A 19,828-nucleotide genomic window follows, 5' to 3' on the forward strand; every position below is an offset into this window, starting at 1 on the left:
AAAAATTTTTTCTTCTAGAAAAAGTGAAAGTTGCAGACTGAAAAAGCTAAGAAGACAAGTCCCCTGTACATAGTATGCCCTGTATTTTTCCTGATGCATTTTGATAAAGTATTACTGCATAAATGTGATGCTTAACTCAAAAAAGGATTAATTGGGTTTCTGGTATCCTCTGTAGTCCATTGATGGCCATTATGGTTGTCAATCTGATTAATAAATGAAGTAGTACAGTTATTTCACTAGTTGAAGAAATAGGAATATTTGTTGCATGTGCAACAGGTGGTAACTGCATTCTCTGAATCTCTAAAATGTCCTTCTGTGGACCAGTATAGAAGATGAAGTAGAAGTGACTTCCCCTTTTACGATAGAAATACCAGTAGTTATTGCCTCAGAGCAAATCACCGCTGAAGACCTTTTTTCAGTGAAGAAGCTATGGAAAAGAAAAAGGAGAATGAAAAACCCCATGCTATTCAATCTGCTTCTTACCCCCGCATCTCCTGAACTTCCCAGAGAGATCTCTCTTCTACCGACCACGTGAAAAGTGTACTTGTTGAATCATATGAGGAAAGCAGTAGGAAGCAAGCAAGGATGCATGTAGCTTACTGTGTACCCTGTACGTGTGCAACCTGTGAGAAGCACGTTTCTTTTGCAACAAGGACCTGATTGTGCTGGGGGTAGTGAGGCTGCCAGCTTAAGGGAGTTGGGGCTGATGACACTAGCTGGGCTGCAGTTATAAAGGGAAATAGAAGGGTAACTTTCCCTGGATGAACTTGGGTCTAATGATGGGAAGGAGTTCATCAGAGAAACATATGTGAAGGGAATGGAGCTTCTGGAAGTTGGAAAATGCCTTCTGTAAACTAGAGTGAAAGATAGAAACTAATCTTAAACTGAACAGGCAGAATGAACTTTACAGGGATTCTAACTTGGGGTATGGTCCACTAGCACTTTTGGGGCAAGCCAGAGGGCAGGAATATGTGTAAGTATGGGAAAGGGAAGTATGGACGCATGGAAAGTCACCTACTAAATTAAAATGCACAGGTTTAGAAGTTTGGCAGCAGTTGCTACAAGGGACAGTGGAGCTCATATCTGAGACCATCAAAAAATGCAGAAAATCTCTTCTTCTGTTTTTCAATAAATCTTGTTATTAAAACCAAACAACTCTTATCTGTGAAGAGTGAGTATTTGTACACAGTGGAGACAATTGAAATTCGGTTGGATATAGAGTGTTACACTCTTGAAAGGATTTGGGTACTGTTGCATCCTCAGGCTTTTAAAATCATAAACCTGAATTATTTACTAGTTTTGATTATTTGCACTGCATATTTTTCTTTGTCTTTCTTAATATTTGACTTTCACATTTTTGTTCTAATATCTTGTAACATGAATAACACTCAGTGACTGCAGAAATCCTCTTGAAGTTTAGTCAAAACTATCATGCAGATTTAATAATGGTCACTGCCTAAATTAAAGACTTTAAGCATTCTGTTTGGTTGGTCTTTAAATATATATATATATGTAAACATATATATATGTATATATTGCAGAGCATCATCTTAGAAGATTCTTCTGCTTTTCTAGTGTTCTCTGTTATGCTTTCTACACTTGTTTACACTCTGCTTTTTTATACTCTGTTGTTTTATATTTTGTGTTTTGCATGTCTTCATCCAGAAACAAATTGTTTCAAATCTTACCAATTTACCTATTTCAGTCCTCTCCAGTTTCACCAAATAGATGCATCATAGTGATTGATAATGAAGTTGTTGCAAAGCATTTTGCGCATTCTTTTACCTCTCAAGGCTTTCCTGCATTTGCATGCTGGATTGTGCTGTCCTAGCAGGGAAGCTATAAATAGAGTGTGTGATGCAGTGAGGCAGCTATTCCACAGTGGCCTTGGAAATCTCAGCTCTCACCTGTAACTCTGCGTTCCCATTCCCACTGCCCTCACTGTTGCAGTAGCAGGATGCAAGAGGGCATAAATGATTGATTGCTGCTGGTGGTGTCTAAAGTCTGAGTGTGTTAAATTTGATGGAGCAGTGAAGAAAAGAGTAAGCTGTGAAGCTGCTCCAGTCAGAAAGGGGTAGGGATGTAATATCTGCAGTCATTGCGGCATGTTAGATTTTGGTTGTTTGCAGAGGTGACTTTTAAACTGAATTTAATGTTATTACCGAAGTTAAATAATGGTTTTAATCTTTTCTTTTTCACAGAATTTACTTTAAAATTTTTAATCATTTATGCTTTTAAAGTATGCATGGAGGTACTGCAGATCACATGTTTACATTGTGATGGTTTTTTTTGTTTTTGTTTTTTTTACAGTGTGAAAAATTCAAATTATTGTCTCCCATCATACACTGCTTATAAGAATTACGATTATTCAGAGCCAGGAAGGCATAATGAACAGCCAGGCCTGTGTGGCCTGAGTAACTTGGGGAACACATGTTTCATGAATTCAGCAATTCAGGTATGTACTTAAGAGTAAAATTAGCTTGGTGTATTATTTGGAAAATAATATTTTGTTATATCTTGCCGTATTTGGGAAATAGCATTGAGATGCGAGTAAGGAGCAGAATAGGATTAATACTTTGAAATTATATATCTGTTTTGGTATACTGGGAAAACTGATTTTCGTAGCTGCATTCATTGCTTCCCTCGTTTCTTGCACTGGGGATAGTGATCTGTTTCAGAAGGAGACTGAACCTTCTAAATGAATGAAACCTTAAATGTGATTCGTTATTTCGTAATGATTGCTATGCAGGCATTTTACAAAAAATACTTTTTTGAGACATACTTGGGTACAGACTGTAATTCTGAAGTCAGAAAGTAGATGGCCAGTGTATTTTTGGGCCTTTATATGCAATTATCATATCCTTTCAAAGCACAGATTACTATGCAAGGAGCCATTGAACATATTTCCCTATGACCCTTGCTCCTTCATGAATGAGATATTTTATAGGAATATTAAGTCTCGGTTCTTTACTATGATAATAGTGGAAATAGTAGTGTATCTGTACTCTTACCAAGACCAAAAAACAATGTAGTCATTTTACTTTTAAGTGGGAGCTTCAGTGGGATACTCATAGAATCGTGGAATGGTTTTAGTTGGAAAGGTCTTTAAAGCTCCCCTAGTGCCAACTCCCTGCCGTGGGCAGGAATACCTTCTACTAGGTCACGCTGCCCAGGGCTCCGTCCAGCCTGGCTTTGGGCACCTCCAGGGATGGGCCATCCACAGCTCCTCTGGGCAACCTGTTCCAATGCCTCACTAGTCTCACACTGAAAAGTTTCTTCCTTACATCTTATCTAAACCTACCCTCTCTTTGTTTAAAACCATTTACCTCCTTGTCATATTACTACACTCCCTGCTAAGAATCTCTCCTTATCTTTCCTGTAGACCCACTTTAGATGCTGAAAGAGCCGTTATGAGATCTCCCAAAAGCCTTCTCTTCTCTGAGCTAAATACATTAGTGTTGGAAGGATCCAGTAACTTAGTTTCTTCCTGTTTAATTCTGGAACTCATGTTTTTGTCTTCGAAGCAGTCTTAGTTCAAAAAACTGTAAAATGTACTTAAGGGGGTTTTTTTTTGCATTTTTTTCTACAAAGTATATAAAGGTATTGGATCTTTACCAAGCATATTTGAGATTTAATCTTTTTCTTGGTCATCACAAGGATTCCATAATTACTTTGAATTCCTTCTTTAGCCTATTTAGGTAAAAAGTAGGTTCACATACATTTGTAAGCTAAGTTTATGAGATTTTTGAATTTTTTTTCAGAAGAATTTACATTCTAGAGATACGTAACTTTCTGTCCCTTCTTTGTATATAGACTCGGGGAATAATTGGGGTTAGGAAGGACCTTAGAGTGATCGTGGGTCCAGCTTTTTGCTTTTGTCTATTGATGGTAGTCCTGTCACTGTGTACTTCTGAGATGTCTGGCTCCGTGTTCTCTGCAGCCTCCTTTTAGGCAGCTGCAGACAGCAATGAGCTTTTTGCCATTTATTGTCTTTCCCAAGTTGAACAGATGCTTGCAGCTCTCAGCCTTTCTGTTTATGTAGTTCTGTAGTCCACCGGACCATCTTGGAGGCACACTTTCTTGCACTGGGAAGGTCTTAAAAGGGCAGTATTAGAATAACAGGCTCTCAAGTGCCAAATAAAGGTGAAGACTTGCTTCCCTTTGCCTCTGGCTACTATTACGAATACAGTCCAGCATGCAATTGTCCACCTTTGCCACAAATATGCACTGCTGACACATCTGCTTTTCCACAGAAAAGTGCCTCTGGATCATATTATGTAAAGCTGTTTTCTGTCCAGTTAACCCCAACTGTAATGGTATACATGGTTATTCCATGGTTATTCCTTATTTTATTTAAGGCATCCATAAGGTTTGATGCATTCATGTTTCAAGGATACTTAAAAATTAGTTGAATAGTGAGGGAAGTAATGAATGATTTTTTTTAGCACGCTGCAAGGAAAGGTGGCTAATCTGAAAGTGAGAGGATTTGTGTCATCTGTTCTGAATGAACTTTGTCAGTGTTCTACACTGCTTGTACAATGAAATGACCAGCCCAGTAGATGAGGAGACAACAGTGAATATTATATTCTTGGACTTCTGTAAGCCCTTTCGCAGTGTACCCCATAGGGTCCTTATGGAGAAGCTCTTGATGTATGGGCTTGACAGGCAGATGATAAGGTGAATGAAAACCTGGCTGAGCAGCTGAGTGCAGCGTGCATAGTGATCAGTGGCACAGAATCTAGTTGGATGCCAGTAACAGGCAGAATACCCCAGGAGTTAATATTGGGCCCAATTCCGTTTAGTATCTTCATTAATTATCTGAATGGTGCGACAGAGTGCACATTTAGCAAGCTTGCAGATGACACAGAACTGGAGAGAGTGGTGGATAAACCAGTGGGTCATGCTGCCATCCAGAGGGACCTCCTCAGACAGGAGAAATAGACAAGAGAGAGACAAGACATGAGACAAGAATCTCATGGAGTTCAACAAGAAGTACAAAGTCCAACACATGAGGAGGCAAAAACTCCAGGAATTAGTACCAATTGGAAAGCAGAAAAGGACCCAGGGGTGCTGTTAGACACAGAGTTGAACATGAGTCAGCAATGTGTACTTACTGCTAAGAAAGCTAGCAGTATTCTTGGCTGCTTTAGGTAAAGTAAGAAACAGGTAGAAGGAGATGAACCTTCCCCTCTACCCAGTGCTGACGAGGCTGTACCTGGAAGGCCATGAGAGAGGTTTTAGTTTCTCTCCTTGGAGGTCTTTAGGAGCTGCCTTAAACGTGATCCTGGGAAGTTTGCTCTAGGTGATCTTGTTTGAGCAGGATGTTGAGTCAGATGGAGATCCCTTTCTATCTTGGCCATTATGTAATTCTGTGAATAAAACTCCGTATGTAACCTCTCTTGATTACTGAATTGCATCATTATACTGCTGTCCAAAAACATATTTTTTCTTTGTGGGCCAGAATCACTATTAAAATCAGTGTAAAAGAATATTTTTAGTAAAAACAGGGTTTTTTTAATAAAGCTAGACTGTCTAAAAAATAGGGATAATTTTGACTGCTGGCTCAAAACTTCGTCAAAGTAGGCTTGCATTTGCGTATATGTAGATTTTAAAATTGCCAGATGAGAATGATTAGCATTTAGTGTCTTACATAGCTTTTATCACTCTATTAGTATCCCACTATATTAACTGGATTTTGAAAATCCTGAGGCTTGCATTTTAAACAAAGTCAGCTTTGACTTTGTCGCTATTTGGTTATATCTAAGAGGTTGGGTGTTTAAATAAGAATTATAAGAAACTGTGCAGTGCAGGTAAGTTTTGCTGATACACGAGGTAATGCTTTGTGTAAGAAAACTAAAAGGCAGATTCAGTTTGGCATGTTGAATCGCAAGTTTTAGCAATTTTTTTTTCTTCAAATGTTTTATTTGGCACTCTGTACAAGGAAGTATGGAGCATCTTCCAGTTCCATCTCTCCAGGAAACCATTTTGAAGAACATAATGTAATCCTAAAAATCATTGAGAATTGTTTTTAGTGAAAATTTAAAGTCTCATACGCTGCAAGGTCTGCTCTCTTTTCCCTATTGCTACCTCTTTGCTTCTGCTTTTTTTTCCAATTACGTTTTTAGTTTATGTTTGATTATTCATGCTAAAGGTACTTAGTGCTTTCTTAGAAATGTGAAATGCCTACGGCCCTGGCAATCTGAGCACATTTGATCACTAGATCTTGGAAGCAAAAAAGGGGTGGGATAGGATGTAGATAGGAAACTAGGGAATTCTGCTTAGAAATGTTGGATATCGTAGTCTTTGACCTGGATAGTTGAGTGCACCCTCAGCAGGTTCAGGGATGATAGAAAATTGGGAGGAGTTGTTGATAGACAAGTTTGCCATTCAGAGGGACTCCAGAGGCTGGAGAAATTGGCAGATAAAGGTGTCATCAAATTAAGAAAATGCAAAGTCGTGTGCTTACGGAGAAATAATCGCAGGCACCAGCACTGTGGGGCAAGAATGGAGGCTGACTAGCTGGGAGGCAGCTTGGCAGAGAAGCACATAGGGTCCTGGCAGAAAAAAAGCTGATCATGAGTCAGCAATGCACGCTTTTGGCAAAGAAAGCCAAACGGTCTCCAGGGCAATATTTGAAAAAACATCGCCAGTACATTGAGAGAGGTGAGCCTTAGCCTGTTTTTGACACTTTGTCCTGATGAGGCATACCTAGAGTGCTGGGTTAAGTTCTGGGCTGCCCAGTACAGGGGGAGATGGAAATGCTGGAGCAAGTCCAGTGAAAGGCAACAGAGATGATTAAGGAACTGGAGTATCTGACCTGTGAGGACAGAGCAGAGGCTGTTTAGCTTGGAGAAACAGGTGCTCAGGGGGACTTTACCAGCATGTGGAAATACCTCAAGCAAGGGAATAAAGATGCAGAGCCAAACTAAGTGATACCCACTGAAAGGCCAAGAGATGACGAGTACAACTTGAAACACATGAATTACACTTAAATATATAATTTTTTAATTTACTGTATCTTTTATCAAACACTGGAACAGATTGCTCAGTATTGCTGTGGAATCTCCATTTTAAAGTTGCATGAAAACTGATTAAGCATTAGTCCCAAGCAACCTGATATAGCTGGTCCTTCTTTGAGCCTTCTTTGAGTTGGACTAGACAATCTCCAGAGGTGCCTTCCAACCTCAGCTACTCTGTGACTCTGTATTTTGCTTTGTTTACTTATTCCAGTTTATATTCTTCAGGTGTCTTCCTTTGCAATTAGGTAAACACAGTTATTTATCAGGATAAATCTGTTGTCTTTAAAGAAAAGAGTTTGCTGTAGAATTTAAAGCACTGAAATAATTTCCATTTAGATTCATAGTATGTTCTATGTCAAGAGCTCTGCTTCATTCACTGAGTAATGTCCATGTAGTTTCCTTGAACAGAGGTAAGTTTAATCATTTATCTGCTTATTCCTACTTTTCTCTGATCTTTCTCCTACTCTGCCGACATTGAGGTCCCTTAGTGTTCCCAAAAGAGGCTTTTCTGCTTTAGAAACCACTTCATTTCTCAGACAGCTTCTCTTTGCTGTGGTGTCCCGTTACACTAAAGATGATTTGGATCTGAACTGTTATCAGTGTTCTTCAGACAGGAGAATCACATCCTTATATCTTACTGTCCAGACTGGCAGACTTGTCTCAAGGATTTTGCACCTAAACTGTACTATATAGATATTCTGGGCAGTTTTTATTTTACAAGTTCAATATAGTTTTTCAACCTAGAAGTAAAGTTAGGCTTAGTGCCTTAATCTTCTGTTGATTTTTGATTGATTTTAAGAGACCTTTTGTTTATTCAAATAGGGTCTTTCAGTGTTACAAAGTTCAAAACAAGTATGGAACAAATGAATGAGTTGGAACTCTTGCATAGGCTTTTCAAATGCTTTTGAAGGCATATTCCATGTTTTAAACTTTAATTTACTTCAGTGTTAAAACCTAAGGCTTGATTTTATTAGTAGAGCCTAAATCATAGAATCACTAAGGTTGAAAAAGACCTCCAGGATCATCTAGTCCAACCATCTCCCACCACCACTATTTCCCCACTAAACTGTGTCCCTTAGTAGCACTATTCCTGTAGTTCTCAGTATTCAATAAAACAGGGAAGATGAAAGGGAGCTTGTAGACTTTATGAAAACGTTTTATTATAAATGCTTGAACCCATGCCAAGCAAAAAAGAAGTGTACTTGGCAACTAAGTCTTTTATTCACATTCGTTCATATACATGACTATGATGTAAACTGAAAAAATAAGGAAAATATGAATTTTCTGAAGCATTGCTGTGCTGCCACCTGTGGATCTTTCCTAAGTACTGCTTTGCCATTTTGGAGGGATAATGATCTTTTGCTGTGAAAACCTGAGAATTCACATAGTTTTCATTTTATGATTCAAAAATAGAAAGATGAAAGTTTTTTTAATATAAAAATTTTCACCAAAACCTGAAATGAGCAGGTTGTTAGTGTTCTGTTTTGGTTGCCATAGGCATACAGAGTTTTGGATTAAGGAGGAGTGTATTAACTGAATCGTTTTTCTCACCACATGTGATACTAATCATGTCAGACAAAAATGATTCTCCTGTAACTGAGATCTCTGTTTCAGTTGATCTAACCTTGGTCTCTTACGAGGCAGCTGAAATAAGAAATTTTAATGTATTTTTTTTTTGTAAAATTGTTGTTAAGTAGGACAGATCAAGAAGTGAAATATCTGCATGAATACTCAACGTTTAAGCTTAATTTCGTGATCACAGTATCTCCCCATTTCCACAGTTTACTGACATAATAGGTAATTTGCTGTGAGGTTTCATTATCACTCCTATATAATATCCCCTATGAGATGGGAATTAATACTTCCTGATTACCCTTGGGTCATAGGATAATTCGATGCAACCTCCAGCTCAAAGGAAGGTCAGATTTGAGGTCAGACAAGATTGCACAGGGTTTTGCCCAGCTGAGTCTTTGGAAGGTTTTCAAAAGGGAGGCTGGGTGCACAGCCTCTCTGGGCATTTGGCTCCAGTGTTTACTGTCCTCATGATGGAAACTTTTTGCCTCATCTCCTTAACCTCTCCTTGTTTCACGTTATGCTGATTGTTTCTTGTCCTCCCACTAAATGCCACTGTGGGGAACCTGCTTCCATCTTCCTGTTTACCTCCCTCTAAGAAAGCTGTTTTTGGATCCCCCTGAGATGGTGTCTTCTCCAGAAGAGAATAAGCCATGATACTTGAGCCTCTCCTCACAGGAGGAGCAATGTTCCAGCCCCTCCTTCTTCATGCATTTCCTTTCCTCTTTCCGAGTCCTTGGATCTATAAAGTTTTCCCATATTTAATTTATGTGGATTTAGAGAAGGATAATTTGTTTATTTTTCATCTTGCATGAAAGTTTCATAGGATGACAGGTAGAATCAGTAAGATTATAGTACTCCAGTGAAGCTACAACACTAATATATAAGGCACTAAAAATAATCATTATTTATTATTCAATTTCTCGTGCATCTTATTGCCTCCCACACCATACCAGTTAGAGCTATTCATTTTAAACAGCGAGCTGTATATATGTGTTTACAGATGATTAGGTCTCCTTTTTGAGTATTTTAGAACTCCCACAGGCTGGTTGTGTGCTCGTGTGTGCACCAGCAATGCATGCATTAGTAATGCAGTTGATGCACAGAGCATTGTTTTGTTGTCTAGATTTCTTGGAGATTAAGATCTTTTAATACTGATTATAGTAGGGAGTTGCTATCCACAGACTGTTCTGCTACTGGAAAATATATTTTTTTTCCATTTATAAAGTAATTAGGATGTAATGTGGAACTATAATTCCAATATTAAACTTTGTCACATTGAAGGCTAATATTTCTCTATTTTGTCACACATGTAATTGGTGATTGCTCTTGAAGTTTCTACATTCTGTTGCTTTTTCTTTTTTTCCCAGTGATTGTGGAGCTCAACTTCTAGTTGGGGTTCAGACACCAAGACACTTCTCTTTACAGAAAATTTTTTTAGATTAAATAAAACTTGTGGAGGTTGCACAGCCTGATATGAAGTGCTATCCTGTTAGCTCATCTGTTCACAAAGTTTTATGTAGTTTTACAGCATTTGTCTAGTTTTTGTTATTTTCTGTTGTTCTTCATCTGTTGGTATACATGCTAGTTTACTGCTCTGTGTTTTTAAAGCAAAATACACAAAACACCTTATGTCAAACAGAGTGATATTGCTGCCTAGTAGATTGGAATAATTTTTTTTATTATTACTTTTACTTCTCTTACTGATTCTTTCCATAAGTCTTCCTTGATAACTACAGTATATTATATCATAAGGAGAAAATTCTTTCTAAGTGGCTTCTGGATGCTTTTTTTCTCTGGTGTTAATCAAGACCTTAAATAGGTTTCTTTCATCAACCTTTTAAAGAAGAAAACATGCTTGCTAGTATTTTGCTTTATCAGTTATGTTGAGAAGTTTATGCATCAGTAGATATGTGACAAATTCTATTAGTTCTTTTAACAGCTAGAGATTGCAGAAAAGATGCATCTCAGAAATGACCACATTCAGATAGATACTTTCTCCAGCTCTACCATCAGTGTAATCATAAATTGGAATGTAGAAATAGTTATAAACAAAAGGGAAATGTTCTGTTGTAATCTTCACATCATACATACACAGATACAAAAGAGTAGTCTGAAAAAGTGACAAAACCCATTTGTAAGGTGAAAAATGGAAAAAGGTAAGTTTACTTCTTGATCAAACAACACTCTGTCAGTGCATTAAGTACAGTGCTTTACTGGCAGTATATAGGAAAATTTGCTATTTTTGCATTTTGCATCAGAACAGTTCCTTGTTCTGATATTACTCACACTAAGCTGGTCAGCTGAACTGATTCAAACTCGAGTAGTCCAGACCAGAAGAAAAGTGAGGAGGAAAAAATAGTTTTTTGACAGGTTAGTGAGAGAAATACGTTTATTATGAAATCAGATGAGCATCACAATCAGCAGAGAAGGAACAAAACTTTTTATGTCAGCAGTGTCACATTCAGTTTTACATTCAGATTAGTTTTATTTGTAGTTAATTGAGCATGGTTTGCACTGAACTGTTTCCAAGTATCTGGTGGAACTTGAAGTCCATCTATTCATTGAGATTGATACTAAAAATGATATGTTGAAAATTGACAGTTTCGGTATGGATTTGAGAGACCAGATTATTCTCGAACTCTCATCTGTGAGAATCAGTTCAGGGCTGACAACAGATCTTAGGTGGTGTTTTGGGATGGGAGTAAGAATTCTTTGCTATATGGCAAGAGAAAAATGAGTTTTTATCAGCAGTCAGCATTCAAAAGGCTTGTAATAGTAGGATATTTTTTTGCGATGTTTACAGCTCATGAAATCTTGAGATGAGGAGGGAAAGAAAGCAAGGAGTGTAATAAGGGTGTCAAACTCAGCTCTGTAGCACAACTCTTTTTTCATTGAAGTATTTCACCAGTGTAACAATAGAGGCAACAACAGAGTAACCGTTTTTATCCTGCCTAATGAAATTGTAATTCTTCCAGTTTCAATTGCTGCATCTTACACAGTAGCACATGCAAAGCCAGAATTTTTCTTCCTTTCGTGTTTTTGCAGAGAGGCAGATGAGACTGTCAAAATGTCTTAATTTTTTTTAGATACCTCAGTAGAATAAAGAATGCAAAAAACTTAAAATATGTAGTCATAAATCTTTCCTACACCTTATATGCTGAGGCATGGAATTGAGATAATTTCTAAGTGATGGAAATTTTTTTTCAAAGGAGTGTCAGGAGTAGCACAGAAATTCAAAGTGGTTTCCTGAAATTGTAAATGATACTTCAGTGATTACTTCCTGCTATCTGTAAGTGCTGACAGGAAAGAGAAACGTATACTGAGAATAAATGATGATCTCAATCTGAACTAAGGCCTTTGCTTTCCTTGATTTACTTTCAGCACTGAACAGCTTCACAACATTTAAAAAAACATAGGAAAGGCTGCACTAATTCTGATCCCGAATCCTGTTGTTTCAGCATAGTTTGTTGTCTTCAACAGCATTCATAAGCAGATGCATGAAAAGAGAAGGAATGGGGCAAATATTACCACCTTCCCTTCCTTCACACACCTGCCAAAAAAATCTGTTTTCACCTATTTCCAGCTCACTTTTTTTTCTGAATGCTATGTACTTTGACTTCAGTAAGCCCCACTGTCTGTTCTCATTATTTGACTGTCTCTCTTTAGGGCCTTCTATGTTTCGTGCATTTATAACAACTCTCAACAAGGAGTTTCATAATACTGCTGTTCGTTTATGAAAAACCACCTTCTCTTTTTTTTTTTTTTTTTTTTTTTGAACCTGGTTAGAAATTGTGTTGTTGCACTGTGGCTCAAGGAACATCATTCATATGTGACTTATAATGATAGCTGCAGCCATTCTTGGCTTAAAAACATTTATTTCTGAAAAATACCTGTTCTCATCCTTGCTGGCAGTAGACATTACAGTTTAATGTACTTTTTAAGGCTACTTTAGCAAATTATTTTTTCAAAGGAGTGTCAGGAGTAGCACAGAAATTCAAAGTTCTAACATTGTTTTCCTTATTTCATTGTATTTTGTTTAAAAGTAATTCAAATCATCATTCTAAAAATTCTTTCTGTTTACAGTGTCTGAGCAACACACCTCCTCTAACAGAATATTTTCTCAATGACAAATACCAAGAAGAGTTGAATTTTGACAATCCTTTGGGAATGCGTGGTGAAATTGCAAAATCTTATGCAGAGCTCATCAAGCAAATGTGGTCTGGCAAATACAGTTATGTTACCCCAAGAGCATTTAAGGTTAGTATGAAACTTAACCTGAATGTTTGTTGTCAGTTTTGGTTTTGTAGTGTTAGAATTCAAAACTTACAGAAATAGGCAAAAAAAAGAATCTGAAGTCGTATCATCAGTACGCAATGCGTTCATTTATTAAATGTGTTAACTGAATTTTGACTTCCTGTCACCATTGAAAAGCTTATTTTTTATAATTTTGTAAGTATTTTTCTTTTCAAGTTTCTTCTATAGCATCTCAGAAGTAGCTCTTCTGCATAACAAATAAGATGCTGGACATATTTCTGTTTTTCTTTTTTAGACACAAGTGGGACGATTTGCACCACAGTTTTCTGGTTATCAGCAACAAGATTGTCAAGAGCTACTGGCTTTTCTCCTGGATGGCTTACATGAGGATTTGAATCGAATTAGGAAAAAGCCTTACATTCAGTTAAAAGATGCGGATGGAAGACCAGACAAGGTGGTCTTTATTGATGTTGGGCATCTTGCTTTTAGTCAAAGCTATAAGCTGCGGGATGCTTTTACGTGATTGTGCACTGAAAGGTTGGGATACTGATGAGCTGTTGATTTTTCTGGAGGAGACTTCACAGCATAAACCAAGACCTTAAAATTGAGATCTTATTCAAGTTACTGCTATACGTTTCTGTTCCATCTGAGGAGAAGCAGGGGACTGGGTCATAAGACTTCAAATCCTTTTTATTCCATTCAATGCTGAATTCAGTTAGAAAAACAATTTCTATTCTCTTTTTCTTTTATGTTTGTCTGTAGTATGCAGTGTCCTCTCTCTAGTACCCTTACTTCAGGGAAACTCCTCTGGCATTGAGCCACAACCATACTGATCTGATCATTACTCTTGTAGTAAGGGTTACTGCAGGTGGAATTTTTTTTTGTCCTTTTGTCCTACTCCAAACCACGTGAAGTTTTTCCACCCAAAACTGAGAAGATTTCTTTCTGTCATGGGAAAAAGCATTTAAACTGTGATCCTGGTGGATTAATTGCCAAGTCCTTTGGAGTAAGATTTCAATGGCTGGGTGGTAACCGAGAATATTCTAACAATTACTATTAGTGATAATTCTCTACTCGTTCTTCCTGCTTTATTATAACCCAGGTTGTGCTTTAATTACAGGTAGTTGCTGAAGAAGCCTGGGAAAACCATTTAAAAAGAAATGATTCCATCATCGTAGACATATTTCATGGCCTTTTTAAATCCACTCTTGTCTGTCCTGAATGTGCTAAGATTTCTGTAACCTTTGATCCATTTTGTTATTTGACACTTCCATTACCCATGAAAAAAGAACGCACTTTGGAAGTTTTTTTAGTCAGAATGGATCCACTTGCTAAGCCTATGCAGGTAAGCCTCTTAGTTAATGTATGAAATTCCTCCTTTGTGGAGCATTGAAAATGATCCTCTATTCCTTTATATTGTTAAAATTCAAAAGTTCAATAAGCAAATTCATCAAGCTTTAGTTTTTCTGATTTGTGAAGTGCCTCTTAGAGTGTCTGAGGAAGACTAAAAGCATGCTCTTAATTTCAGTCAGTTTCAAGGGCAATATTAGAGATTTCTTTATGGCTGTGTTACTAAGACTTCTTAATCTTTAAAATATGTGCTATCTTCCTTTTTTTACTGTAATGGATTTTCATTGTGATGGATTTGTATGAATTTTTAAAAATACATGTATGCCTAATCCAGACTTAGTTCTTCCGTTTCTTAGCCTCAGAAGACAAGTATAAGAGGATTGGTGATAAATGATGCAAAAAAGCCCTAAATCTATTAGGTTATGCTGAATCCTTCTTTGCTGTCATAATAGGCCAAATCTGCTTTGACTTAATAGTCAAAAATTTCAGATGAGATTTCTTTGTTTCTTTCTTTGATAAGTTCTATTGCCTATTTATGAGGAAGTACGGTATTGCAAACCTAAAAGCGGCATAAGAAATGTACATAGATTATGATAACATAATAATGAAATGATTCTAGCTATACCTTATGGTATAAGGGAGAAAAAGTGAAATAAATAAGACACAGGTAGACTTGTAAAAATGAAATTGGAGGGGATTTCAGGAACGTTCTTGGAGTCGGTATGAGTTAGGGAAGTCAGAAACAAAGGAATTTGTTTGAACTACTGTTAGAACTACTATGAGTCCAGTTAGTTATGAGAACAGGTTATATCTTATAAAGGAGAGAACGTAATAATCAAACTAGAGTTTGGGTGTATCCTGATTGGATATACACAAGAGATGCACACTATTTGAAGGTGACCCTTCTATGATATGAGGTGATAGTGCATATAGGAATGTAGAGAGATTGGAAAGAGCATGAATTCAGGCATGCTTTTGTGAGTGTAGCTAATTGTATAGGAGATAACAAAGGCATACTGTATGTTGGAATTAATTACAAATTTACAATGCCTTATTTCTTATGCTTGTTTCTAGCTAATCTTGTCTTTATTATGCAAATAACTCTTAGCTGTTTGAAGTTTCATTACTAACTGCCAGTGTACTCACTAAGAAGCACAGAGAGGTTTTTTCTGACTGTTAATTATGAGCTTCTGCCTTTGCAAATGAAATTGTAGAATTCAGCCAATAGCCACTGCTTTTTGTAGTCAGAAAGTACCAAAGAAAAAGCTGCTGGCACAGTAGCAATTCATTTAACTGTAAGTTAAGACATCAGGAAAGGCCGTGGAGATATTTTGAGATACTTAGACAAGTACTCATAGGAGAAATCCAGAGTATAACCATCCTGAAGAAAAGAAATATCCTGGCTTTTCTTACCAAAAGCTTTTGGCTTTGACTTCAAGAATATATAATAGTTCATTTTTTTTCTGCTTTCTTTGTTGTGGTTGTGAAGTTTAGGCCAAAGATTTTTATAGGACAAGTTAAAATAAAGAATTCCAATAGTACTTCATAAAACAATATGTATACCAAGTTTAAGAATCTACTCAATAGCATACATAATATTTCAGTGCCTAAATAAGTAGGTGCTGTTGAAATGTAAGTGAAAGTTGGTGCTGTTAGTTGCCTTATGCAGAAAATAAAATTAAAAAACCAACAGTGTGCAGACTAGTAAATGTATTCAACATGTGCATGTCCGTATGAGTAAAGCTGTGAAGGTCTAAGTACTGTTTTCAGTAACTTAATGTATTAGCTGATTTAAATACTTAATAGCTTAATAGCTTAAGAATGAAAGAAGAGTATATGAAGTATGCTGAACAAATTAAGGTTTTTATTTGCTTTTTGTTCACATGCATCTTTGGTCTATAAAGAATTAAAGTTTTTTTTTATGTAATTTTTTTTTTTTTTAGTACAAAGTAGTAGTTCCAAAAATTGGAAATATATTGGATCTTTGCACAGCATTGTCGGCTCTGTCAGGTGTTGCTGCAGATAAGGTGAGAGTAATTTCTTATATAAAGCAAAGCATTTAACACCTCCATGTTTGTTAACCTGATTTAATCGTACATACTCCGTTTTCTTTTAGATGATTGTTACTGATATATACAATCACAGGTTCCACAGGATATTTGCCATGGATGAAAATCTGAGTAGTATTATGGAACGTGATGACATTTATGTGTAAGTACAGATAGGATGTTTCATGGCTGCATTCAATTTTTGTTATTAGCATAAGATAAAAACTGGAACATAAGGCAAAGACAAATCAGGTTGGGTTTTTAGTTTATTTTTCCATTGTAGCATTTTAAATAGCAACTTTCTGTTTCCAATTTTTTATTTTTAGGTTTGAAATCGCTATCAATAGAACAGAAGATACGGAACAAGTTATAATTCCTGTTTGTTTAAGGGAAAAGTGCAGGCACACTAGCTACAGCCATAGTGGTTCTTCGTTGTTTGGTCAACCTTTTCTCATAGCAGTGCCTAGAAACAACACTGAAGATAAACTGTATAACCTGCTGCTGCTAAGAATGTGGTAAGGTTATTGCTTAAAGAAAAATGCTAATAGTTATAGGGGGTGGGTACCTATTTTTACATTCACTGCTGACAGATTGAGTAGATGTCAGTAATTAGTTTAAGATTGAATATGTTTAGCAGAAAGCAAATAAATTTTAGCCCTTTGAAATGTGAATTTGTGAGGCTTTTGATTTTATTTCTCTGTTGCTGTTATCACAACCTTATCCAAAAGTTAAGAAGTCTTTGGAGAGTCAATCTCTATTTGCCTGAGTAGGGAAGTAATTCTACTGTATACTTAGCTGTTAGATCTTAGTAAAACAGAAATGTTTTGCCAGTTACCATTGTGGTTACACCCCCTATAGGTACTATAGAATTTCTACATTAATTTATGTTGTAAAACTACAGTTTTACAAACTAGACTGTACTATGTATCATTATGTGCAAGAAATTAGTCTTATAGCCTCCAGTTGAAATTTATGCTTTATTTTCTGTTGATGTAACTTTCCATGTAAGTGAACCTGTATATTTCTTGCATTAAAAATATGGTTAATGAACAGTTAAAGAAGTGATTTCTGATCAAACATAATCTAGTACCAAGAATCAAGTGGTAGAAAGTCAAATAACCGTTGAAAACAGATCACAGTCAAGCAGAATTCTAGATTTGCCTATAGCAGTAGATGTTAGGCATTAGACTTATTTATTTTGAATAAATCAGAAAGGATTGCAGGAATGGAGTACACTATGAAGGATTTGTAGCCTTTTAATTCTCAGATACAAACAGTGCAAGTTTAAAAAAAATCAGTTGATTCTAAGTGTTGTTTTCATTTGTTATATTTAGCCGATACGTAAAAACGTGCACTGAAACTGAGGACACTGAAGGATCCCTGCGGTGCTGTAAGGAGCATGGTATCAATGGTAACGGCCCAAATGGAATACATGAAGAGGGCTCTCCAAGTAAGACTGGAATGTCTAAATTTGTTCAGTATTTTGTGTTCAATTTGAAACTGATTCTAATTCTATGTTATCTATTCTACCTCGTATCTCACTGCTCAATTGTTTCAGGTGAAATGGAAACAGATGAACAGGATGATGAATCCAGCCAGGATCAGGAGCTTCCTTCAGAGAATGAAAACAGCCAATCAGAAGATTCAGTTGGAGGTGACAATGATTCTGAAAATGGATTATGTACTGAAGATACTTGCAAAGGTCAACCACTCACGGGACACAAAAAGCGACTGTTTACATTCCAGTTCAATAACTTAGGCAATACTGACATAAATTACATCAAAGATGATACCAGGCATATTAGATTTGATGACAGGCAACCTAGGCTTGATGGTAAGTCATGGGGAACGGATTGGGCAACATTTGATTCTGGTATTTTTTTTCTCACTCCATTTCCATGGAATATTTTTATAATTCCCTTTGTGTGATACTTGAAAAACCTTTTTTTTTTTTTTTTTTTTTTCCGAGAGTAAATTCCAAGTAAGTACTTGTTATTGTAATTAACTCTGGGAAATGCAGAAAATGTGTGTGCTTCGATTTTTAATTCATTTGAGTGTTTACCCAAGGTTGATACGATCTGATGTACAACTAGAAATAGTAAGAGAACACATGTTTTTAATCTTAGAAAGATCTTTCCTTGCATTGGATTGGGATCCTGAGTTGAAGAAGAGATACTTTGATGATAGTGCAGCAGAGGTAAGCTTTTCATGTTGCTGCCCTTTCCAGCAATAATAAAATTGAAGTGTAAAAATGGAACTTTCCGTGGCATAGAGATAGTAAAACTGTTTGAAAGAAGCACTAGGGTAACTTTTTTCCACATTACTGATAGCAAAAGCGATGCCCTAAACAAACTTCATTTACATGTGTAAGCCAGTAGCAAGTCTCAGACTTACTAATTTAGTAATAAATCCGAAGCTGTGATAGAACTCTTGCTTGAATGGTTTCTGATCAGTTTTTCCATATATAGGAGCTATACAGTAACTCTTAATAGAAAGACGACATCACTAAAATCAGTTTTGTTTCATTTGTTCTCTTAACTCAAGAAATACTTCTCTTTAGGATTTTGAAAAACATGAAAGTGTGGAATATAAGCCTCCCAAAAAGCCTTTTGTGAAATTAAAAGATTGCATTGAGCTGTTCACAACAAAGGAAAAACTAGGTGCTGAAGACCCATGGTAAGGACGAGACATCAAAATTATTCCATTTTGTGGTGTGTTTCTCAAGAGGTATTCAAAAACAAATGTAAATACTTCCAGAGATACCTGATTGTTTTTTTTTTTTATGGTCTTTTGAATCTCTCCAAATGGTAAACTTCGAGCATGGTTACATTCTAAAAGTATTTTTATATCAGTTGATCATACAGCTGGAGTTGTTACCATACGTGGAAGGTGATGTTAGTATGGGAGGTGATTTGTGTATTCGGAATTAGGAGGAAGGGTGAGATTCTTAAGACGCTTTAATCTGTCAGATGTGATCCACAGTGCATTTTAAATACTATGCCAAATCCAGTATGGTGAGTTAAATATTCTTTTCTGAGATGGAAACAAAGTCTATCACTAGATAGAGCTTTTTTAATGCAAATATGCATAACTTGCCTTGCGCTGATATATGAAATAGGGATGTGCTTAAGCAGATTTGTGGAATGGGAGGTCTCTGTAATCAGTGGAACCTTTCAAATTCATGTACCAAACATATGCCATTGATTTTTATAGTGATTTGTGGTTCTTCCAAATTCTGAATTAGGAGTGATATTGGAATGTTCACAGTTACAGAATGCTCCTGTAAGGTCATCCTTCTCTGGGATTTGTCTTAAAATCTTCTTCAAACACTTGAAGCTAAGATTTCGGTTTGAAGACAGGGTCTGCCACTTTTGTGAATACTTAAGTTTTGTACACTTCCAAACTTTCATAACCAAAGATTGTCCTTTATTTCGGCAGTAGAGGAGGCTGACTTAAAACTTCTTGTTTTTTTCCAAGTTGGGTAGATTATGCAATGCTGGACAGACTTAATTTGAGATACCATATAACTCAAGTACAGTGAAGTGCTTCTATTTTTGTAGCATGTTTTAAGCAGAAGGTTGA

The 19,828-nt window shown here is 36.5% G+C and overlaps 1 protein-coding gene across 1 annotated transcript in view; it reads left to right on the forward strand.

The window, feature by feature from the left end:
- USP15 (ubiquitin specific peptidase 15) overlaps nt 1-19,828 on the forward strand; it is a 63,841-nt gene that overhangs the window by 39,840 nt on the left and 4,173 nt on the right. Inside the window, exons 8-18 of the mRNA XM_042815731.1 lie at nt 2,311-2,455; nt 12,678-12,851; nt 13,144-13,302; nt 13,969-14,193; nt 16,142-16,225; nt 16,315-16,409; nt 16,573-16,761; nt 17,581-17,696; nt 17,805-18,080; nt 18,373-18,443; nt 18,807-18,922. Coding sequence (XP_042671665.1) covers nt 2,311-2,455; nt 12,678-12,851; nt 13,144-13,302; nt 13,969-14,193; nt 16,142-16,225; nt 16,315-16,409; nt 16,573-16,761; nt 17,581-17,696; nt 17,805-18,080; nt 18,373-18,443; nt 18,807-18,922 — 1,650 coding nt within the window. The remainder of the gene's footprint in view (nt 1-2,310; nt 2,456-12,677; nt 12,852-13,143; nt 13,303-13,968; nt 14,194-16,141; nt 16,226-16,314; nt 16,410-16,572; nt 16,762-17,580; nt 17,697-17,804; nt 18,081-18,372; nt 18,444-18,806; nt 18,923-19,828) is intronic.

This window comes from Centrocercus urophasianus, unplaced genomic scaffold, assembly GCF_019232065.1.
Source record: "Centrocercus urophasianus isolate 14NV4802_14NV808 unplaced genomic scaffold, USGS_Curo_1.0 seq_15, whole genome shotgun sequence".
Classification (NCBI taxonomy): Eukaryota; Metazoa; Chordata; class Aves; order Galliformes; family Phasianidae; genus Centrocercus; species Centrocercus urophasianus.